Source organism: Bombina bombina, chromosome 1, assembly GCF_027579735.1.
Source record: "Bombina bombina isolate aBomBom1 chromosome 1, aBomBom1.pri, whole genome shotgun sequence".
Classification (NCBI taxonomy): Eukaryota; Metazoa; Chordata; class Amphibia; order Anura; family Bombinatoridae; genus Bombina; species Bombina bombina.
The window spans coordinates 95,276,561-95,300,094 of NC_069499.1; the positions used below are offsets into that span (position 1 = coordinate 95,276,561).

Here is a 23,534-nt window from a genome sequence, read left to right on the forward strand (position 1 = left end):
CACACACAGATATAGGCAGACATACACATATATATGCAGGGACATGCATGGTAATAATTGTATTTATTTTTTTAAATACTTTTGGGATTTTCTTATTCTAAACTTAAGTTCCAGTTCAGCTCATTTAAATGTCCATAAAAGTGGAAGTGTATTAATAATCTGAGTTAACCCTTCTTTGTGCCACAGTACATACAGTATATTTAGTATTTTGTTAGAGCATAAGAACTTCTAGCAACTAACTCACAGTCAGACTGACCTCTATGATAACATAGCTGCTCCATCAAGTGCCATGCATTAAAGTTGTAAATTTAAACTGGAGATCGTCCTCTCCCTCATGATCTCCTGCCCTGCAGCATGCATACGAGAAGGAGTCAGAAGGAAAGTCAGGGGAAACATATGTTGTAATAATGGAGAGGTCCTCTCAGAGATTAATTTCTGCACTGAGGATGTGCGTCACTACAATTTATTGAGTCTAGTCCAATTTTCATATTCCCAGCTACCTAAGCTCTATAATGCTGTCTACTTGCTCATATTATCCAGACTGCAGGAGTCCAGGGGGTGCTGGTCATAAATGGTATGTCTCTCACAACCAACAGTACTATATTCCCTGCCCAGCACAGCCGGCCCTTAGCACAAAACTGGATCACATTTTCTGGTTCTGATTTTAAGTTCTTGGGCCCGGTATTTGATAAAAAAGGCTATATATATCCATAGTACAGTTTCTAATTGTATTTACTTGTCAGCCAAACCTGTATACACAGAATATATAAGATGATAGGGAATAGATTACAAAGCCTTATCACCTAATAACCCAGGAAGTTGTCCCTCTGATGAATGTTACTGCTAGCTTCTACCATATATTGGTCTACACCGGTGATTCACAATATTTTTAGAAATAAAGCACACAGCAATGCACAAATTCCAGAATGGTATATACACAGTGTTATGCTTAATTAATTGTTTATAGCTGTTCAGTTTACTTACATTTTAAATAATTATCTAAATAAAGTCACACTGCACCTAATAGGCTAAAAGTGAATTAAAAAAAACAACATAATTTCCATTAAGAAGTGGCTGAATCCCTCCGCTCATGGTAGATATATCAGGTCTCATCTCGCCCTTCCCCAATAGCCTCGTGCCATTTTTCTCTCTTTTTTTGCACCATGATGCATGTTGTAACTTGTGTTTTTCACAGTTTTACTTGCCTGAGATGTCGTCAGTCCGCTTGGATTCGGACCTGCTCCTGTCCTATGCTCATCGTCAGCCTGCTGCACAGCTGCGGCTCCCGCCTCTAATGCACACTTAAAATTGTGTGCGCATGGCATGCCGCATGTAGGTGGGTGGAGCTAGGCACTTACCGACTTAGAGGGTCCTTCCTTTTCCAACTTCCAAGTCCTCCAGTTGATGAAGCTAAGGCCGCTGAGATGGCCACACGGTCTACCCGCACAGACACACGTCCGCCACTGACACAGGGTCGGGGTTGGCTGCAGCCTGCGCCCTAGGTGGCAGTGCACGGTAGGCGGCTGCCTTGCTTGCCTAGTGAGAGCGCCGGCCCTGCTGACGCTTAGAATGTATAAAGACTTGGCAAGTCATAGGGCTCAAGTCCAAGTAAAGTCTTGAGTCATTGCTGTTAAAGTCTAAGTCAAGTCACAAGTCTTCCTTGATCATGTTGAGTCGAGTCACAAGTCATCAAATTTGTGACTTGAGTCCAAGTCAAGTCCAAGTCATGCGACTCAAGTCCACCTCTCTCTAGAAAGGCCTTAAAGGGACATTATAGTGGAATAATGGTATGCTCTTATTCATTAAAGCATGTCATTTTTTTAAAAGAAAACTGATAGCGACACAATCAGCAGCACGACCCAGCTGTGCGACTACCGCTGCTGATGGTTAGCAGCTGTGTCCGCTCAGGACCAGCAGTGCTCTGCAGCTCTCGGGAGGTACTTTAACTATGTTTTTATCCCCTTTGTGGGGTTGTTACTGTTAAAATGACATGCTCTAACGAATTACAACATGTAATTTTTCCACTATAATGTCCCTTTTAGCTGCCTTTCTTTTCTGTCCTAGATACATTGTGGATTTATGCTTTTTATTTCATTTATGGTATAATTAACTCCAGACATAAAAGGTGTTGTACATACATGAAGCCAGAGTAAAGCTTGTTCCTGAACAGATGATGGGTAACCAGTGAAACGGCAGCTGATGAACCCAAACATTTCCTCCATTGAAAAAGGCAACGGACATAGCTCAATATCAAACATTTTGCTGCAAGGAAAAGAAAACACATGAGATGTTATAAAGGATTGGTTCCATGTAATAACCTATAACAATAAACATAATGACTATCATTTGTGGCTAAGTAATTGAGACTCATGAGGTTGAGGGGGAGCGTTGCTGTTTTGTGGGTGAGGTCATGTTTGCAGAGGCTGGGTCATTTGTGGATAGTGGGCGGGATTATTGGCATGCTGGGTGGTTCTTGGGCATGTCCAGGTGGTCTATGGGTGGGGCTTAGGGAAATTCTGCAATAAGGGACATAAGGCTGCCTCAGAGAGACAGCTGGACAGAGTTTAGAATTAGAGACTATCCCTCACAAATAAGGACAGCTGGGAGGTCTGACAATAACTAACCACTGATCAGCCACGGTTTTGCCCCACTCAGGATTACATTACAAGTGGAGCTGTATTTAACGCTCCCACTCGCACACTAACTCCGCTAGAAGTAAGCTTTTTATGCACATCAGATAGCATTCATATTACAAGTTGAAAGATGTAAAACGGTTTTGCTTGCACACTAAACCGACGTGCGCAAAAAGCAGAAGTTAGGATATCATATCGTGTGCGTTATCGTATTCCCCATATAAGTCAATGGAGCAAAAAAGTGGAAAAAACACCCTACTCACACACAAAACCAATCGTATGTTCTTAAGTGCTCTAACCCGACATGAAAATATGAATATTTCACATTCCAATGTTCTTCACATAGAATATGTTATATTTATTTATAAACAAATATTCTATATATGTCTGATGGTATTTTGATACAATATATTTTTATACCTATCCCGACGCACTTCAATTGCGCTAAATCGGTCGCGTTTACTTTCAGTTTGAAAAACGAGCATTACACCCAACGCACACAGACGCGATAAACCCCTTTTCCGCTTCCCCGGAACTGTTAGCGCACCACTTGTAATCTGACCCTCACTGTCACAGAAATTTAGGAGGTTAACAATTAAAAGTTTATTTGATTTACCCACATAGCTTCCCTATCTTATCTTAAGTTTACAAAAAAGTTGAATTATTTTGTTAAATATTAGTAGATTTTGAGGTTTTATTATTTGTCCAGAATGTCACAAAAACAGAATTTATATTTACCTGATAAATTCCTTTCTCCTACGGTGTGTCCGGTCCACGGCTTCATCCTTACTTGTGGGATATTCTCTTCCCCTACAGGAAGTGGCAAAGAGAAACACCCAGCAGAGCTGTACATATAGCTCCCCTTAGGCTCCGCCCCCCCCAAGTCATTAGGAGAAAAAGGAGAACCATAGGGTGCAGTGGTGACTGTAGTTTGGAAAAATAAATTTAAACCTGACTAAATGCCAGGGTGGGCCGTGGACCGGACACACCGTAGGAGAAAGGAATTTATCAGGTAAATATAAATTCTGTTTTCTCCTACAATGGTGTGTCCGGTCCACGGCTTCATCCTTACTTGTGGGAACCAATACCAAAGCTTTAGGACACGGATGAAGGGAGGGAACAAGTCAGGTAACCTAAACGGAAGGCACCACTGCTTGTAAAACCTCTCCCCCAAAAATAGCCTCCGAAGAAGCAAAAGTATTGAATTTGTAAAATTTGGTGAATGTATGCAGTGAGGACCAAGTCGCTGCCTTACAAATCTGTTCAACAGAAGCCTCATTCTTGAAAGCCCATGTGGAAGCCACAGCTCTGGTGGAATGAGCTGTAATCCGTTCAGGAGGCTGCTGTCCAGCAGTCTCATAAGCCAATCTGATGATGCTCTTTAGCCAGAAGGAAAGAGAGGTAGTGGTCGCTTTTTGACCTCTCCTCTTACCAGAATAGACAACAAACAAGGATGATGTTTGTCTGAAATCTTTAGTTGCTTGTAAATAGAACTTTAAAGCACGAACCACATCCAAATTGTGTAACAGACGTTCCTTCTTAGAAACTGGATTAGGACACAGAGAAGGAACAATAATTTCCTGGTTAATATTCTTATTAGAAACAACTTTTGGAAGGAAACCAGGTTTAGTACGCAAAACAACCTTATCTGCATGGAACACCAGATAGGGTGAATTACACTGCAAAGCAGACAATTCAGACACTCTTCTAGCAGAAGAAATAGCAACCAAAAACAAAACTTTCCAAGATAGTAACTTAATATCTATGGAATGTAAAGGTTCAAACGGAACCCCCTGAAGAACTGAAAGAACTAAGTTTAGGCTCCATGGAGGGGCCACAGGTCTGTAGACAGGCTTGATTCTGACTAAAGCCTGTACAAACGCCTGAACGTCTGGCACGGCTGCCAAACGCTTGTGTAACAAAACAGACAGGGCAGATATCTGTCCTTTTAAAGAACTAGCTGATAGACCTTTCTCCAATCCCTCTTGGAGAAAGGATAGTATCCTTGGAATCTTAATCTTGCTCCATGAGTAATCCTTGGATTCACACCAGCAAAGATATTTCCGCCATATCTTATGGTAAATCTTCCTGGTGACAGGCTTTCTAGCCTGGATCAGAGTATCTATGACTGAATCCGAAAAACCACGCTTTGCATGAATCAAGCGTTCAATCTCCAAGCAGTCAGTTGCAGAGAAACTAGGTTTGGATGTTCGAATGGACCTTGAGTTAGAAGGTCCTGCCTCAAAGGCAGCTTCCATGGTGGAACCGATGACATATTCACCAGGTCTGCATACCAAGTCCTGCGTGGCCACGCAGGAGCTATCAGAATTACCGAAGCCTTCTCCTGTTTGATCCTGGCTACTAGCCGGGGGAGAAGAGGAAACGGTGGAAAGACATAAGCTAGATTGAACGACCAAGGCGCCACTAAGGCATCTACTAATGTCGCTTTGGGATCCCTGGACCTGGACCCGTAACGTGGAACTTTGGAGTTCTGACGTGACGCCATCAGATCCAGATCTGGAATGCCCCACAGTTGAGTTAACTGGGCAAAAACCTCTGGGTGAAGTTCCCACTCCCCCGGATGGAAAGTCTGACGACTCAGATAATCCGCTTCCCAGTTGTCCACTCCTGGGATGTGAATTGCTGATAGATGGCAGGAGTGATCCTCCGCCCATTTGATGATCTTGGATACCTCCATCATCACCAGGGAACTCTTTGTTCCCCCCTGATGATTGATGTACGCTATAGTCGTCATGTTGTCCGACTGAAATCTTATGAATTTGGCCTCCGCTAGTTGAGGCCACGCCAGGAGCGCATTGAATATCACTCTTAGTTCCAAAATGTTTATCGGGAGAAGAGATTCTTCCCGAGACCATAGACCCTGAGTTTTCAGAGAGTCCCATACCGCGCCCCAGCCTAAGAGACTGGCGTCGGTCGTGACAATGATCCACTCCGGTCTGTGGAAACTCATTCCCTGAGACAGGTGATCCTGAGACAACCACCAGAGGAGCGAGTCTCTGGTTTCCTGGTCCATTTGTATCTGGGGAGACAAATCTGCATAATCCCCATTCCACTGCTTGAGCATGCACAGTTGCAGTGGTCTGAGATGAATTCTGGCAAAAGGGACTACGTCCATTGCCGCAACCATTAGACCGATTACCTCCATGCACTGAGCCACAGAAGGCTGAGGAATGGCATGAAGAACTCGACAAGCATTTGAAAGTTTTGACTTCGAGTCTATTATTGTTCCCAGGAAGGGAACCCTTGTGACCGGGGACAGAGAACTTTTTTCTACGTTCACCTTCCACCCGTGAGACCTTAGAAAGGCTAGAACAATATCCGTATGAGCCTTTGCTTTGTGGAAGGACGACGCCTGAATTAGGATGTCGTCGAGGTAAGGTGCTACCGCAATGCCCCTTGGCCTTAGCACCGCAAGAAGGGACCCTAACACCTTTGTGAAAATTCTTGGAGCAGTGGCCAATCCGAAGGGAAGAGCCACAAACTGATAATGTTTGTCCAGGAAGGCGAACCTTAGGAACTGATGGTGAACCTTGTGGATCGGAATATGCAGGTATGCATCCTTTAGGTCCACTGTAGTCATGTATTGACCCTTCTGGATCATTGGTAAAATTGTTCGAATAGTTTCCATTTTGAATGATGGAACTCTGAGGAATTTGTTTAGGATTTTCAAATCCAGAATTGGCCTGAACGTTCCCTCCTTTTTGGGAACCACAAACAGGTTTGAGTAAAAACCCAGTCCTTGTTCTGCTTTTGGAACTGGGTGTATCACTCCCATCTTTAAAAGGTCTTCTACGCAATGTAAGAATGCCCTTCTCTTTGTCTGGTCTAAAGACAAGCGAGACATGTGAAACCTTCCCTTTGGAGGAAGGTCCTTGAATTCTAGGAGATACCCCTGAGAGACAATCTCTAAAGCCCAGGGGTCTGGGACATCTCTTGCCCAAGCCTGAGCAAAGAGAGAGAGTCTGTCCCCTACCAGATCCGGTCCCGGATCGGGGGCTATCCTTTCATGCTGATTTGGTAGCAGCAGCAGGTTTTTTGGCCTGTTTTCCCTTGTTCCATCCTTGCAATGGTTTCCATGCTGGCTTGGGGTGGGATGCATTACCCTCTTGTCTAGAGGCTGTAGAGCTAGGGGCCGGTCCGTTCCTGAAATTGCGAAAGGAACGAAAATTAGACTTATTTTTTGCTTTGAAAGGTCTATCCTGTGGGAGGGCATGGCCCTTTCCCCCAGTGATGTCTGAAATAATCTCTTTCAATTCTGGCCCGAATAGGGTCTTACCTTTGAAAGGAATATTGAGCAATTTTGTTTTGGATGACACATCCGCCGACCAAGATTTTAGCCAAAGCGCTCTGCGCGCCACTATTGCAAAACCTGAATTTTTCGCCGCTAATTTTGCTAATTGAAAAGCGGCATCTAAAATAAAGGAATTAGCCAACTTCAGTGCGTGAATTCTGTCCATGACCTCATCATAAGGAGTCTCCTTCTGGAGCGAATTTTCTAGTTCATCGAACCAAAAAGACGCCGCCGTGGTGACAGGAATAATGCACAAAATTGGTTGCAGAAGGAAACCTTGCTGAACAAAAATTTTCTTAAGTAACCCTTCTAGTTTTTTATCCATAGGATCTTTGAAAGCGCAACTGTCCTCTATCGGTATAGTTGTGCGCTTAGCTAATGTTGAAACTGCCCCCTCAACCTTAGGGATCGTCTGCCATGCGTCCCTTCTAGGGTCAACAATGGGGAACATTTTCTTAAATATAGGAGGGGGAACAAATGGTACACCTGGCTTCTCCCACTCCTTAGTCACTATATCCGCCACCCTCTTGGGTATCAGAAACGCATCAGAGTGCACTGGAACCTCTAAAAATTTGTCCATTTTGCACAATTTTTCTGGAATCACCAGAGGATCACAATCATCAAGTGTAGCTAGCACCTCCTTAAGTAGGGCGCGGAGGTGTTCTAGTTTAAATTTAAATGCAATGGTATCAGTCTCTGCCTGCTGAGAAACTTTCCCTGTGTCAGAAATTTCTCCCTCAGACAGGCCCTCCCTCACCGCCAACTCAGATTGATGTGAGGGTACCACAGATGAATTATCCCCTGCGTCTGCTTGCTCATTCTCTGTATTTAAAACTGAGCAATCACGCTTTCTAGGGAAAACTGGCATTTTGGCTAAAAAGGCTGCTAGAGAATTATTCATTACTGCTGCTAACTGCTGCATAGTAACAGCCATAGGCGCGTCAGATGTACTAGGTATCAATTGCGCGGGCAAAGCTGGCGTTGACACAGAAGGAGAGGATGATGAACTATCCCCACTACCTTCATTTAAAGTCTCATCTTGGGCAACATCTTTAAAAGTGACAGTACTGTCCTTTATCTGTTTGGACGCTATTGCGCACTTTACACATACATTTAATGGGGGAACCACCTTGGCATCCATGCACACAGAACATAGGCTATCTGAAGGCACAGACATGTTAGACAGACTTAGGCAGAGTTTTAATGCAATAAAAATTATTTTATACAAAACCGTTACTGTCTCTTTAAATAATAAAAGTGTACACTTTATTATAGAAATGTCAGAAAACCATCAAAGAAATATCCGATCTTTATGAAATTTTCAACACAGTGTCTTAATGCTTAGAAAGTATTGCACACCAATTTTCAGACAATTTAACCCTTAAATGCCCAAACCGGAGCTATAACAGTAATTAACCGGTTAAAGACACTACAGTCCCACACCACAGTCTCTACTGCTGTGTTTTACCTTCCTTAGGGGTTATTCAAGTAAGTAATAAGCCTCTCTGAAGTCCTTTTCCAATCTAGATACTCCACGTGAAGCTGCATGAACTGCCTAGTGAAAAGCAACTGCGCAACTGAGGCGCGAAAATGAGGCCCCCTCCCTCTGCATTCCAGAGTGAAGGGGCCTTTCTGACAAGATTAGGCGTCTAAACAACTGCCAGGCGAAAATAAAGTTCCCCAAAAGTGTTTAAGTTTGAAAAACACTTAAAATGTCACATAAACATAATAAAAAGTAATCGACTTAGCCCACAATAGTGTCAACCAGCATTGAGCCCTAGTTATAAGCCTTAATTCTGTTACTGAGTCTAAGAAAATGGCTTACATATCCCAGAATGGATAACTGACAGTCTTCTAGCATTACTTGGTCTTGTTAGAAAAATGACTGATCATACCTGAAGCAGATAACCCTGCAAACTGTTCCCCCCAACTGAAGTTCTCTGGTTTCAACAGTCCTGTGTGGGAACAGCAATGGATTTTAGTTACTGGTGCTAAAATCATACTCCTCTTTTAACAGAAATCTTCATCATTTTCTGTTGTAGAGTAAATAGTACAAACCGGCACTATTTTAAAATAACAAACTCTTGATAGAAGAAATAAAACTACAACTAACACCACATACTCTTTACCACCCCCATGGAGATGCTACTTGTTCAGAGCGGCAAAGAGAATGACTGGGGGGGGCGGAGCCTAAGGGGAGCTATATGCACAGCTCTGCTGGGTGTTTCTCTTTGCCACTTCCTGTAGGGGAAGAGAATATCCCACAAGTAAGGATGAAGCCGTGGACCGGACACACCATTGTAGGAGAAACTAAACTAAACTAAATAGGCTAATACTCAGGGAAAAGATTATGTAGCTATGGATTGCACGCAAGTGATAACAGGTTTTTGTGGCTTTTTGCATGCAAGTTAAATTTCGCTGAAAGTAAATGCGAACTAGAATTATTACTACGAGACAAAAAAGTGTCACAAAACACATCAAAAATACATTTTAAAAAGTACAGCTACACTCGTAATAACACACAAATAAGTTATAGGGCTCAAAGATATGAGGTCTCAGGTGTTAGGAAAAAAAGGGCTTTAACATAAAGAAACATAGGGTAATATGTTCTATGTATATTTATATATATATATATATATATATATCCATATACTGTATATATATATATATATATATATATATATATACACCTAAATAGCATCATCTATATATATATATAGTTATAAATATATATTTGTGCAAAAATCCATCATATATATATATATATTTAAATCTCTCTTTAAGAATAAATAGAACATATTCTGCTCCATAGAAGTCTGTGTGCAATTTTGCGCTCACGACTTCACAAAGTCTATTTGTTACAGTGACTTTGCGACTGCGAAAGCGCAAACGTTTAACTTTCAACTTTTCAACAATATGAGTCGGTGAGCACAAAAAAATATTCTAACAGTTTTAGCGCTTGAACTCAAGAGCAAACTACCACTCCACTTGTAATCTAGCCTATAATGGGCTAGTTTACAAGTGGTGTGGTATTTTTTTCGCGATCGTGAAAACTGAGCTAGAATTAAGCAATTTGCGCTAGTCGGGTTGCGTTCGTATTACAAGTTTAAAAATAAATATTTTGCTATAGCGGTAACCCGAATAGTACAAAACTTGTTTTCGCACTCATATGCATGTAACCCCCGTAGAAATCAATGGAGAGAAAAAATTATTAAAAAAAAAAAAGCTAACACCGAAATCGCGCAAACACTTTCACATTTTTGCATTCCCCACAAAAGTCAATGGAGAAAAAAAATGTTGGAAAAAAAAACAACACCCATCTCGCAAACATAGCTTATTCCCATTATTGAATGTGAAATATTTACATTAAATACATAGTTAAAGGGACAGTCTACACCAGAATTGTTATTGTTTTAAAAGATAGATAATCCCTTTATTACCCATTTCCCAGTTTTGCATAACCAACACAGTTATATTAATATACTTTAACCTCTGTGATTATCTTGTATCTAAGCCTCTGCAAACTGCCCCTTTTTTCAGTTCTTTTGACAGACTTGCAGTCTAGCCAATCAGTGCCTGCTCCCAGATAACTTCTCGTGCACGAGCACAGTGTTATCTATATGAAATACGTGAACTAACACCCTCTAGTGGTGAAAAACTGTTAAAATGCAATCTGAAAGAGGTGGGCTTCAAGGTCTAAGAAATTAGCATATGAACCTCCTAGGTTAAGCTTTCAACTAAGAATACCAAGAGAACAAAGCAAAATTGGTGATAAAAGTAAATTGGAAAATTGTTTAAAATTACATGCTCTATCTGAATCATGAAAGTTTATTTTGGCTAAGACTGTCCCTTTAAAATCGTTATTAAATATAATAACGATAGCCAGGAAGATATTGTTCCCTTGAAATCTGCTCGATAGCTCAGGTCTGGTTAAACTGATTAATTTCAGCTTGCTTGGCTTTGCTGCAACACAAGCGGACAGCTCCATCTACTGGCTATTTTAATAAATGCACTGCTTCTCAATGCTTTTCAATAGCAGTCACATGACTGGAAAAAAAGGTTGTTATTCTGAAACGGTGTAAATTGAACCGTTGTAAAACGAGGGCCATCTGTACTTTAATATATATGTACACATATACTGTATAGACATATCTATACATACAAATACATCTTTAGCTATGTATATTTATGCATCTCAATGTTAAAGCCCTTTGCCTGCCTTTTTTTTTCTAACACCCGAGATCTCATATCTTTGAGCCCTTATAATTTTTTTGTGCAATTTTTTTAAACATAATTCTTATCAGACAGTGTTAATATGAGCGTAACTGTACTTTGCAATGTATTTTTGAAGTGCTTTGTGCAACTTTTTGTTTCTGAAAACAGTTAACCAAAGCTCTGAGATTGCGGTAAGGACTGAAGTGTAAACTTGAAATATCACTGCAATAAAAAAAGGCTTGCGAAAAGACGAAATCGCTTGAGCAAAACCGTTTGCACCTTACTTGTAATCTAGCCCAATGTGTTGCAACCCCCTCTGGCAACTGAGAGGTAAAAGCAATGGAAACAAAGGTTATCACAAGGCTGCACATATACAGTAGAGAGTAGCATTGTGGGAGATCATTACTATCTACTATTTATTCCTGATTACTCAGTTAAATCCCCTCCCCCCTGTTTACTTCTCTCCCTGTCCTGCTAGAGTAGAAAGGGGTACAAGGGGTTAAACTATGGTTATTTACATCAAGTATAATTGGAAGGAGTTACAATAATAATTTGAAGTGCATATAACCCTCTAGCTAAAGGATGGCTAATAGTTCAAATCTGCTGAATCTCATTTTGAAGATTTGATACTCATACTACCATGTGCAGTTTTGTGAGAGAATACAAGCAAATGAGGCAAAATCCCTCATTTGAAGTGATAATCCCTGTATCTCTCTATATCCTAGTTTCTCATGCTGAGAAATGTGATCCCAGGGGGTACTTGGAGCAAGGGGTATTCCAGTTTTTCCCTTACATTATATGTTGGTTCTGATGCAGCTAAGACAAATATTCATCATAGACAGCTGTATTTCTCAATTATACTTTCAAGTGCCCCTTACAGGCCAGAATTTCCCTACTGGTGAACATCAACAATATTGCTCACACTATTAAGGTGTAATTGAATTTGAAAAATAACTTTTATGGAATACTTATACAAATACATAAAACCATAGTGAAATTGTCTGCCGCATTTTTTGCCCCCTAGTGGTACCAAGACTAATTACTGCACTTCCAGAATTTAAATGCTAATGATTTGTAGTCATAAAAAATCCAACATAAATGAGAAGTTATAGTAAAAATAGTGTAAATATATGGCACATTCTATAGTTATTTTCTGGTACGATATATATACTTAATTTTTAAATAGCACTATGCATCTTTCTATTTAAATTATATTGTTTAATTTTCAAAAAGAAAAAAATCCCTAGAACCTAATTAAAACAATCAAAAATACCTCAACACTGAGATCATATGTTACTTAAATTTACCTATCAATAAAGTAGCCGATCTCCCAGATTTATCCATAAACATATCCAGCATAGTCCTTTCTTGTCTAGAATTTTATATCTATTGCAACCTCTCATTGGTAATATTGCAGTTATTTAACTGAAAAATGTATAATGTATGTTAAATGTATTCCATTCATTAAAATGCCTAGGTATGGATTCATCTTTATTGTCATTTTGAATACCATTGGCATGTTCTTCACCTGGGCTGGCCAGCTACTTACTCACTGTAACTGACACACCTGTACTCAGTGTGACTGACACACCTGTACTCAGTGTGACTGACACACCTGTACTCAGTGTGACTGACACACCTGTACTCACTGTGACTGACACACCTGTACTCAGTGTGACTGACACACCTGTACTCAGTGTGACTGACACACCTGTACTCACTGTGACTGACACACCTGTACTCACTGTGACTGACACACCTGTACTCACTGTGACTGACACACCTGTACTCAGTGTGACTGACACACCTGTACTCACTGTGACTGACACACCTGTACTCAGTGTGACTGACATACCTGTACTCACTGTGACTGACACACCTGTACTCAGTGTGACTGACACACCTGTACTCACTGTGACTGACACACCTGTACTCAGTGTGACTGACACACCTGTACTCAGTGTGACTGACACACCTGTACTCAGTGTGACTGACACACCTGTACTCACTGTGACTGACACACCTGTACTCACTGTGACTGACACACCTGTACTCACTGTGACTGACACACCTGTACTCACTGTGACTGACACACCTGTACTCACTGTGACTGACACACCTGTACTCAGTGTGACTGACATACCTGTACTCACTGTGACTGACACACCTGTACTCAGTGTGACTGACACACCTGTACTCACTGTGACTGACACACCTGTACTCAGTGTGACTGACACACCTGGACTCAGTGTGACTGACACACCTGTACTCAGTGTGACTGACACACCTGTACTCAGTGTGACTGACACACCTGTACTCAGTGTGACTGACACACCTGTACTCACTGTGACTGACACACCTGTACTCACTGTGACTGACACACCTGTACTCAGTGTGACTGACACACCTGTACTCACTGTGACTGACACACCTGTACTCAGTGTGACTGACATACCTGTACTCACTGTGACTGACACACCTGTACTCACTGTGACTGACACACCTGTACTAAGTGTGACTGACACACCTGTACTCACTGTGACTGACACACCTGTACTCACTGTGACTGACACACCTGTACTCACTGTGACTGACACACCTGTACTCAGTGTGACTGACACACCTGTACTCAGTGTGACTGACACACCTGTACTCAGTGTGACTGACACACCTGTACTCACTGTGACTGACACACCTGTACTCAGTGTGACTGACACACCTGTACTCACTGTGACTGACACACCTGTACTCACTGTGACTGACACACCTTTACTCAGTGTGACTGAGACACCTGTACTCACTGTGACTGACACACCTGTACTCACTGTGACTGACACACCTGTACTCACTGTGATTGACACACCTGTACTCAGTGTGACTGACATACCTGTACTCAGTGTGACTGACACACCTGTACTCACTGTGACTGACACACCTGTACTCACTGTGACTGACACACCTGTACTCACTGTGACTAACACACCTGTACTCACTGTGACTGACACACCTGTACTCACTGTGACTGACACACCTGTACTCACTGTGACTGACACACCTGTACTCAGTGGAGTTGAAAAACACTGATATTAACTGTGTCACAGGGAAAGTGCCACGGGAACAGGTGCCAGACGATGTGTCACAGTGTGAGTTTGCAATATAATATACAATGTGTGCCACAGTGAAATGAGACAGATAAACTGTGTATGAAGTATAGGGGCTGATAACGATTTATAGTTTCATTAAGTTTTCATTGCTGGCGCGGTCACCATCAGCCATTTTTATTGTTTATCGCCAGAACATTTTACATTTTCTGTTTGGTGAAAAATGGCCCTTTTCTTAAAATATGCCAGTCCTGTTTTACTGATCACAATCCAAATTCTTGATACTTAAATGGATATGAAACCCAAAAATGTTCTTTTATGATTAATACAGAGCATGCAAACGTGAACAACTTTCTCATTTTCTTCTATTATCACATTTTCTTAGTTTTTTTGGTATCTTTGATTGAAAAGCAGTGACGTATGTCTGGAGCACTATATGGCAGCAGTTTTGCAAGAATCTTATCTATGTGCAAGAGCGCTAGATGGCAGCACTTATGTAGTGCTCCAGACACCTAACTAGGGATCTCTTCAACAAAAGAATATCATGAGAACAAAGGAAATTTGATAATTGAAGTAAATAGAAAACTTTTTAATAATTGTATGCTATAATAACAAAAAAAGAACATTTTCAGGTTTTTATCCATTTAAAGACAAATATTCTACTGTTAAAAGGACTTACTAAGCCACAGACGTTTCCATTTACTAAAAAGTTTACAAATAGAACACTGGCTTTGTTCATGAGCAAAACACACTGACATTACCCTGCACCATATTAGATGTCATTAGAAAGCCACATCCCCAAACAGATACAAACACCACCTACTTAAGTAAAAAAGCTTTCATGCTAACCTTTTCACTAGTAAACCGATTACCGACAATACTCTTGTTCAAATCCCTTACAGAGACATAAACTCATATCTCAATGGTTTTGGAGCACAACAAAAAAATAGCACATGTCACCTATTAAAGGGACATTCTGCTAAAAATGTAAATGCGCATAAATGAATTGCATCAGAGATTTGCAATATACATGTATTGGCAAAAATGCTTCTAGTAAAAGTTATCACTGTTGTAGTGTTTTCTGCACATGCATGTGAAGTGTAGCTGCTCAGATCATCAGTGGGGCTTGTATCATGTCATCAATTAACAAATTGAGTCATTACCAGATGATACATGCACCTTAGGCTCTCTAAACAAGTGCCGTGTTTAAAATGCTGGTGGCACGGTGCATATTTAAATACACTCTTGAAACAGCTATAGCTTTTATTAGAAGTCTTTTTGCTAATAGATATATATTACAAAAATGCTTCAATTCAAAACTGAAATGTATCCATGTGGATTCCAATTTTAACTGGAATGTCCCTTTAACATGATTACACCAAATTACCACAGCTGTCTACCACAGCTGTCTACCACAAAAATACTGGACAATCTCAGGTTTACTAAGCATGATGGGAGCTGAAGTCACACAATGCTCCCCCACACAAAAAGCCCTCCCTCTTAATACAGCTATTTATATTTTTCACAATTGAGCAATCATTTTACCCCATGGCTGCCAGTAACATGCAAAGCAACCATTTTACCTCCTGAGCTGCTGCACAACACAGACAATAGTGATTTGACCCTCTTGATTGTCACTTATTTCTTATTGCTCCATATCTGTAATGCATTGATACAAAGAATGATCTTTACATTTAACTAAAACCCACAGACTTTAATAAGCTGTCAAGTATTTTTGTGACGATTTTACTGGACAGACTGCTAAAATACTGCACTATCCGGTTGAACACTGTGATATAATCGATAAATCCATAGAATTTCTATTTTGTTTGTAGTTAATCCTGACGATTTGGCTTTTAAATTCTGAAAATGATAAGTTGACAAGGCAGATAAGGATTTTGTTTTCTGGAGATAATAGTTTGGAGCTTTAAAATTTTAGGTTTGGGATCTCTGGAAAAACATACAGACAATTCCGGCCAATGCTCAGAAATCATTATCTGCTGAAAAGGCACAAGATTGTGATCAAATCTTTAAGGGACATTAAACCCACATTTTTTCTTTCATGATTTTGAAAGAGAATGCAATTTTAAGCCTCGTGTGATTGGCTCACCCATGTGCATTGCTTTTTCTTCAACTAAGGATATCTAAAAAATTAAGCAAAATAAATAATGGAAGTAAATTGTAATGTTGTTTAAATTTGTATCCTCTATCTGAATCATGAAAGAAAGATTTTGGGTTTAGTGGCCCTTTAAAGGGCCAGTAACCCCACCAAATAATGTTATATAATTTTGCACACAGTGCAGAATTATATAACATTAGCCTAGCGCCAGGTTTCTAAAGCAGAGTATTGCAAAGATATTTACCTACAAAAAAATCTATTTTTCAGAACGCCGCTCCTGGCTCTACTGACCGGGTCTGTTTTTTAACTAAGCGCATCAGGCACGCTGTCTAGTCACAGCACGCTCGATCACGCCATTAAACTGAAAAGAGCCTTTATATTGCGGTCTATGGGAACTGTGTGCTCCCAGTAAATATATATGTATATGCTTATATACATATATATTTATGTGTTAATGTATGTACATACACATATTTACACATAAATATATATGTAAATAAGCATATACATATATCATTAAAAATGCTGCCATCGCTGCGCTACTTATCACATTCGCTTATGCCACCTATGGAAACACCGTCTCATGAGCGCAATGCTTCCCAGCATATTAGTGTGCGCTGGTATTACACAGTGGAGCGCAAATATCGCTTTCACTAATTTTTCCTAAAAAATAATAATAATAATATTTATAAATTAAAGGGACATGATACCCAAATGTTGAAACACTTGAAAGGGATGCAGCATAGCTGTAAAAAGCTGACTAGAAAATATCACCTGAACATCTCTATGTAAAAAGAAAGATATTTTACCTCAAAATGTCCTAAGTATTCACACCCCATTGTAAAGGACTTTAAGCAGTAAATCAGTGTGCCTGTCCCAGGACAGACAAGGGAGTGAGTTATTTCCCTATTCAGTTTAAGGAAGTTTAGTATGAAATCTCATGAGAACACAGTAAAAGAGTTCATGACCTCAGCACTGCTGATGCTGATTGGCTGCTGTTCATTTCTTCTTCTGTTTTTTTTTTACCTGCAGCTGGGCAGTCACTAAAAGATAACTTTTTACAGAACACTTACTCTGGTAAGCTGAGGAAATTGTGAAGTAAAATATCTTCTTTTTTTACATAGAGATGTTCAGGTGATATTTTCCTTTCAGCTTTTTACAATTATGCTGCATCACTTTCAAGTGATTTATCATTTAAGTATTATGCCTCTTTAAGCACAACAAGTAATCAGTTATTTATAGTAAACAGAAAATGTAACTTGTCCCACAAACCTGAGCACTTCACGGAACTCTTTGAGTTGGTTATCCGGAACTTCAGTTCTGATAGACTCTAACCACTCAGGCATAATGCATTCCCACACTGGCTGGTTTATCACATTATAAGGGATAAGGCAGAGTATTCTGTTCAGACCTTCTTTCAGCTGGGTGACAGTACTGCAAGACTTGTCCCAGTATCCGCCAACCTAGAGCATAAAATAGATCAAACATAAATACCAAGTTTTTAATACGTTTAATTTGACATCGTAGGGAAATTATGGTACCTTAAGCCGAGCGAAAATAGGACTCTTACTTAAAGGGACATGAAACCCATTTTTTTTCTTTCATGATTTAGACAGAACATGCAATTTTAAACAACTTTCCTATTTACTTCTATTAACAAATTATCTTCATTTTCTTTTTATCCTTTGTTGAAATGAAAGTAAATTCAGAAGTGTGCATGTGTCAGAAGAACTATATGGCAGCAGTTTTGCAACAATGTTATACATTAGCAAGAGCACTCGTTTCCTGTCGAGTAGTGCTGCAGACATGTGCACGCTACCTTTCTGGATATCTCTTTAGTAAAGAATAACACGAGAACTAAGCAAATTTGCTAATATAAATAAATTGGAAACTTTTTAAAAATTTTATGCTCTGTTTGAATCATGAAATAAAAAAAAAAATTGGGGTTCATATCTCTTTAAGTATAGGAATCAATAGTTTGAAAATTAATTTTTGAAAAAGAATAATGAAAAAAAATTAAACTTATTCCAATTTTTTCTAAATTTTAGAAATACGATGCTCCTATAAGAGAAGTCTATATTTATCAAACAATGCAAAGGTTTTGCATTATTCTGACGAAGGTCGATAATATGTTTATTTGATAAAAGAATAATTAATGTTTTATACAGAACTTTACCCTTGCAAACTCCATTGGTTTTGGGAGGAGACACATAACCATGACATCAAACCGAATGTCACAAACTGTTTTCAACCATTTGGTGACAAACTGAGGTTTAAGTTTCTCCACAAGACTTCCAACTTCATCATCCATCATGTAAGCCGTAGAGTGAAACCACTGGAACACCATACTGACCAGCCTCGCTAGACTCTCTGTAGGAGTGTTTTCACTGGGAGTGCAGAGACTCACCTAGTATACAGAGAAAATTAATACAGTCATAAAAAGCCATTCAAATTATTAGTAATATTGAGTAACCATTGCTGTGATACAGAATGTTCTCCAATACATATCTGCTTACCAAGAACCAAATGCCAAATTGACTCAAGATGCGCTGGTCATGTTTGTCATCATCCTTGTTATCAAAATCTGTATTATCTAAAGAATGATGGGAGGAAGAAAGACCCATTTGCCTTCTTCGGTTCATTTCATATTCTCTTTGCTCAGCGTGAAATTCAGCTTCTTTCAACAAACTGCAAAATTGAAAAAAATTATATTAAAAGTTAATGAGAGGATGAGGAGAAAACTTATCAGGGAAGCTACCAAGAGGCTAACAACAACACTACAAGAATATCTGCCAGGTACCGGTCACCCTTTGCATGTGACCACCATCTCTCGTATTCTGCACACGTCTTGCTATGGGGTAGGTGGTAAGAAAGAAACCCTTTCTTACAAAAAGGAACATCCAAGCCCATCTAAATTTTACAAGGGTGTGTAGAGTTTTTATATCCACTGTTCAAAGTGTGATGTCCTCTGCATATTCATCAAAGGCCATTTAACTCATAGTGGTTTAACTGACAGTGGTTTCTAATAGAGACATTTTAACAGTACTAGGTGACCATATCTCACACTTGAATGAGAAAGAATATTAGATTTACTAATGGCCTTTTTAATTTCTAAGTTATTCCATAGAGCCCACTAACTAAAATTAGAGAGGGAATAGACTTAGAAGATCTTTAGTAGGAGGTTTCCTGACTCTGTTTCTCTTGGGATATAGGACTGGAATATTGTTGTTAGTGATCTAAAGGTATATGCTGAATTAAAAGGGCTCAAAGTCATTTGAAAACCCTTAGAAAAAATGTTTTCTGATCTACTTGAATAACTTCAAACTTGAAAATGGCTTATTGTACATCATAAAATACATTCAAAGAGCTCTTCTATTGGAGTGGAAAACAATATCTAATTTTTTTTTTCCTGTTTACATTGCTTAATGCATAGATTAAAATAATCACTTAGGTGAGATTATCACAATAGGTCTGTAAGTGAGGTCTTTCACAGGATTCTGCATGCGAAGCAGAGGCACATGAATTGCAATATAATACTTTAAGGCCCCAAACATTTTGATGATTTATCTCCATGTCAATGACTTTTTGTATAAGGCCCTATAACCAACTAAGTATTTTAGCCCAGCAGCTCTCTCTATTTTATCTGGTCAAATGTGCACAATGCACTTATTACAGTGATAGAAAATGACATGTACGCAAAACAAGAAATACATACAAATTAATGTACTCTACAAATACTATTTTATTTGTATTTGCTTCAAAAATAAATTAAAATATTATCAGCATTGGGTGGTCACTGTTAAATTCTTTCTCCCCTATGATATTATCCAATCCAGAAAGCTTAAAGGGATAGTTAAGTCCAAAAAAAACATTAATGATTCAAATAGGGCATGCAATTTTAAACAACTTTCCAATTTACTTTTATCACCAATTTTGATTTGTTCTCTTTGTATTATTAGTTGAAAGCTAAACCTCTGAGGTTTATATGCTAATTTCTTAGACCTTGAAGGCCACCTCTAAGCTGAATGCATTTTGACCACTAGAGGCCGTTAGTTCATGTGTTTCATATAGATAACATTGATCTCATGCACGTGAATTTTACTGCGGAGTGAGCACTGATTGGCTAAAATGCAAGGGCGCAATCAAATATACGGCGCAGGTTTTGGCGCAAGCGTGGGAACCTGCGCCGCCCGTAATTTCACCTCGCACATCGGGGTATTACATAAACCCCACCGGCAGTTCATAAAGTGCCGTAAGTCGGATAAACTAGAGATGTCCAGAAATGAGCGTAACTACAAATTTCTGGAGTCGCCAGTGACTTACGGCACTTTAGATACTGCCGGCGCCTAAGAAAAGTAAAGAAAATAACAAATCTCCCGTAAAAGTCTAACATGCCTCCCAAAAATAAGCCAGACACGTAAAAACCCCTACATCCACAATCCCCCCTCTCACTATTAATAATAAATATATTAACCCCTAGACCGACAACCCCCCACAACGCAATAAGCCTAATTATTAACCCCAAAACCGCCATAGCCCACAACGCAATTAACCTATTCAAGTATTAACCCCTAAACCGCCATAGCCCACATAGCCTATTAGATGTATTAACCCCTAATCTGCCGCCGCCAACGTCGCCGCCACTATAATAAAGTTATTAACCCCTAAACCTAAGTCTAACCCTAACCGTAACACCCCCCTAACTTAAATATTATTTAAATAAATCTAAATAATATTACTATTATTAACTAAATTATTCCTATTTAAAACTAAATACTTACCTATAAAATAAACCCTAAGATAGCTACAATATAATTAATAACTACATTGTAGCTATTTTAGGATTTATTTTTATTTTACAGGCAACTTTGTATTTATTTTAACTAGGTACAATAGCTATTAAATAGTTAATAACTATTTAATAGCTACCTAGTTAAAATAAATACAAATTTACCTGTAAAATAAATCCTTACCTAAGTTACAATTACACCTAACACTACACTATCATTAAATAAATTAAATTAATTAAATACAATTACCTAAAATTAAATTCAATAAAATAAAATAAACTATAGTACAAAAAAAACAAACACTAAATTACAGAAAATAAAAAGAAATTACAAGAAGTTTAAACTAATTACACCTAATCTAAGCCCCCTAATAAAATAAAAAAGCCCCCCAAAATAATAAAATTCCCTACCCTATACTAAATTACAAATAGCCCTTAAAAGGGCTTTTTGCAGGGCATTGCCCCAAAGTAATCAGCTCCTTTACCTGTAAAAAAAGAAATACAACCCCCCCAACATTAAAACCCACCACCCACACACCCAACCTTACTCTAAAACCCACCCAATCCCCCCTTAAAAAACCTAACACTAACCCCTTGAAGATCACCCTACCTTGAGCCGTCTTCACCCAACCGGGCAGAAGTCTTCATCCGATCCAGGCAGAAGAGGTCCTGCAGCCGGGCAGAAGTCTTCATCCGAACCGGGCAGAAGAGGTCCTCCAGCTGGGCAGAAGTCTTCAAGCGGCATCTTCTATCTTCTTCCATCCGACGAGGAGCGGCTCCATCTTGAAGACATCCGACGCGGAACATCCTTCCTGGCCGACGACTAACTGACGAATGAAGGTTCCTTTAAATGACGTTATCCAAGATGGCGTCCCGTCAATTCCGATTGGCTGATTCAGCCAATCGGAATTAAAGGGACATGAAACGCACATTTTTTATTTTATGATATAGAAAGAGCATGTCATTTTAAACAACTTTCTAATTTACTTCTATTATCTAATTTGCTTCATTCTTTTGATATCACTTGCTGAAAAGCATATCTAGATATGTTCAGTAGCTGCTTATTGGTTGCTGCACATAGAGGCCTCGTGTGATTGGCTCACACATGTGCATTGCTATTTCTTCAACAAAGGATATCTAAAGAATTGAGCAAATTAGATAATAGAAGTAAATTGGAAAGTTGTTTAAAATGACATGCCCTATCTGAATCATGAAAGTTTAATTTTGACTAGACTGTCCCTTTAAGGTAGGAAAAATCCTATTGGCTGATGCAATCAGCCAATCGGATTGAAGTTCTAATTGGAACAACCAATAGAATGCGAGGTCAATCCTATTGGCTGATTGGATCAGCCAATAGGATTGAACTTCAATCCGATTGGCTGATTGCATCAGCCAATAGGATTTTTCCTACCTTAAATTGAAGGGACGCCATCTTGGATGACGTCATTTAAAGGAACCTTCATTCGTCGGTTAGTCGTCGGCCAGGAAGGATGCTCCGCATCGGATGTCTTCAAGATGGAGCCGCTCCTCGTCGGATGGAAGAAGATAGAAGATGCCGCTTGGATGAAGACTTCTGCCCGGCTGGAGGACCTCTTCTGCCCGGTTCGGATGAAGACTTCTGCCCGGCTGGAGAACCTCTTCTGCCCGGATCGGATGAAGACTTCTGCCCGGCTGGAGGACCTCTTCTGCCCGGATCGGATGAAGACTTCTGCCCGGCTGGGTGAAGACGGCTCAAGGTAGGGTGATCTTCACGGGGTTAGTGTTAGATTTTTTTAAGGGGGGATTGGGTGGGTTTTAGAGTAAGGTTGGGTGTGTGGGTGGTGGGTTTTAATGTTGGGGGGGTTGTATTTCTTTTTTTACAGGTAAAAGAGCTGATTACTTTGGGGCAATGCCCCGCAAAAAGCCCTTTTAAGGGCTATTTGTAATTTAGTATAGGGTAGGGAATTTTATTATTTTGGGGGGCTTTTTTATTTTATTAGGGGGCTTAGATTAGATGTAATTAGTTTAAACTTCTTGTAAATTTTTTTTATTTTCTGTAATTTAGTGTTTGTTTGTTTTTTGTACTATAGTTTATTTTATTTAATTGTATTTAATTTTAGGTAATTGTAGTTATTTAATTTAATTTATTTAATAATAGTGTAGTGTTAGGTGTAATTGTAACTTAGGTTAGGATTTATTTTACAGGTAAATTTGTATTTATTTTAACTAGGTAGCTATTAAATAGTTATTAACTATTTAATAGCTATTGTACCTAGTTAAAATAAATACAAAGTTGCCTGTAAAATAAAAATAAATCCTAAAATAGCTACAATGTAGTTATTAATTATATTGTAGCTATCTTAGGGTTTATTTTATAGGTAAGTAT

General features: G+C 39.3%; 1 protein-coding gene across 1 annotated transcript in view; it reads right to left on the reverse strand.

Annotated features, from left to right (window-relative positions):
• UNC79 (unc-79 homolog, NALCN channel complex subunit) overlaps positions 1 to 23,534 on the reverse strand; it is a 538,284-nt gene that overhangs the window by 314,685 nt on the left and 200,065 nt on the right. The window contains exons 13-16 of the mRNA XM_053710079.1: positions 18,897 to 19,068; positions 18,557 to 18,787; positions 17,653 to 17,843; positions 2,139 to 2,262 (exon numbers count right to left, since the gene is read on the reverse strand). Of these exons, the coding sequence (XP_053566054.1) occupies positions 2,139 to 2,262; positions 17,653 to 17,843; positions 18,557 to 18,787; positions 18,897 to 19,068 (718 nt within the window). The remainder of the gene's footprint in view (positions 1 to 2,138; positions 2,263 to 17,652; positions 17,844 to 18,556; positions 18,788 to 18,896; positions 19,069 to 23,534) is intronic.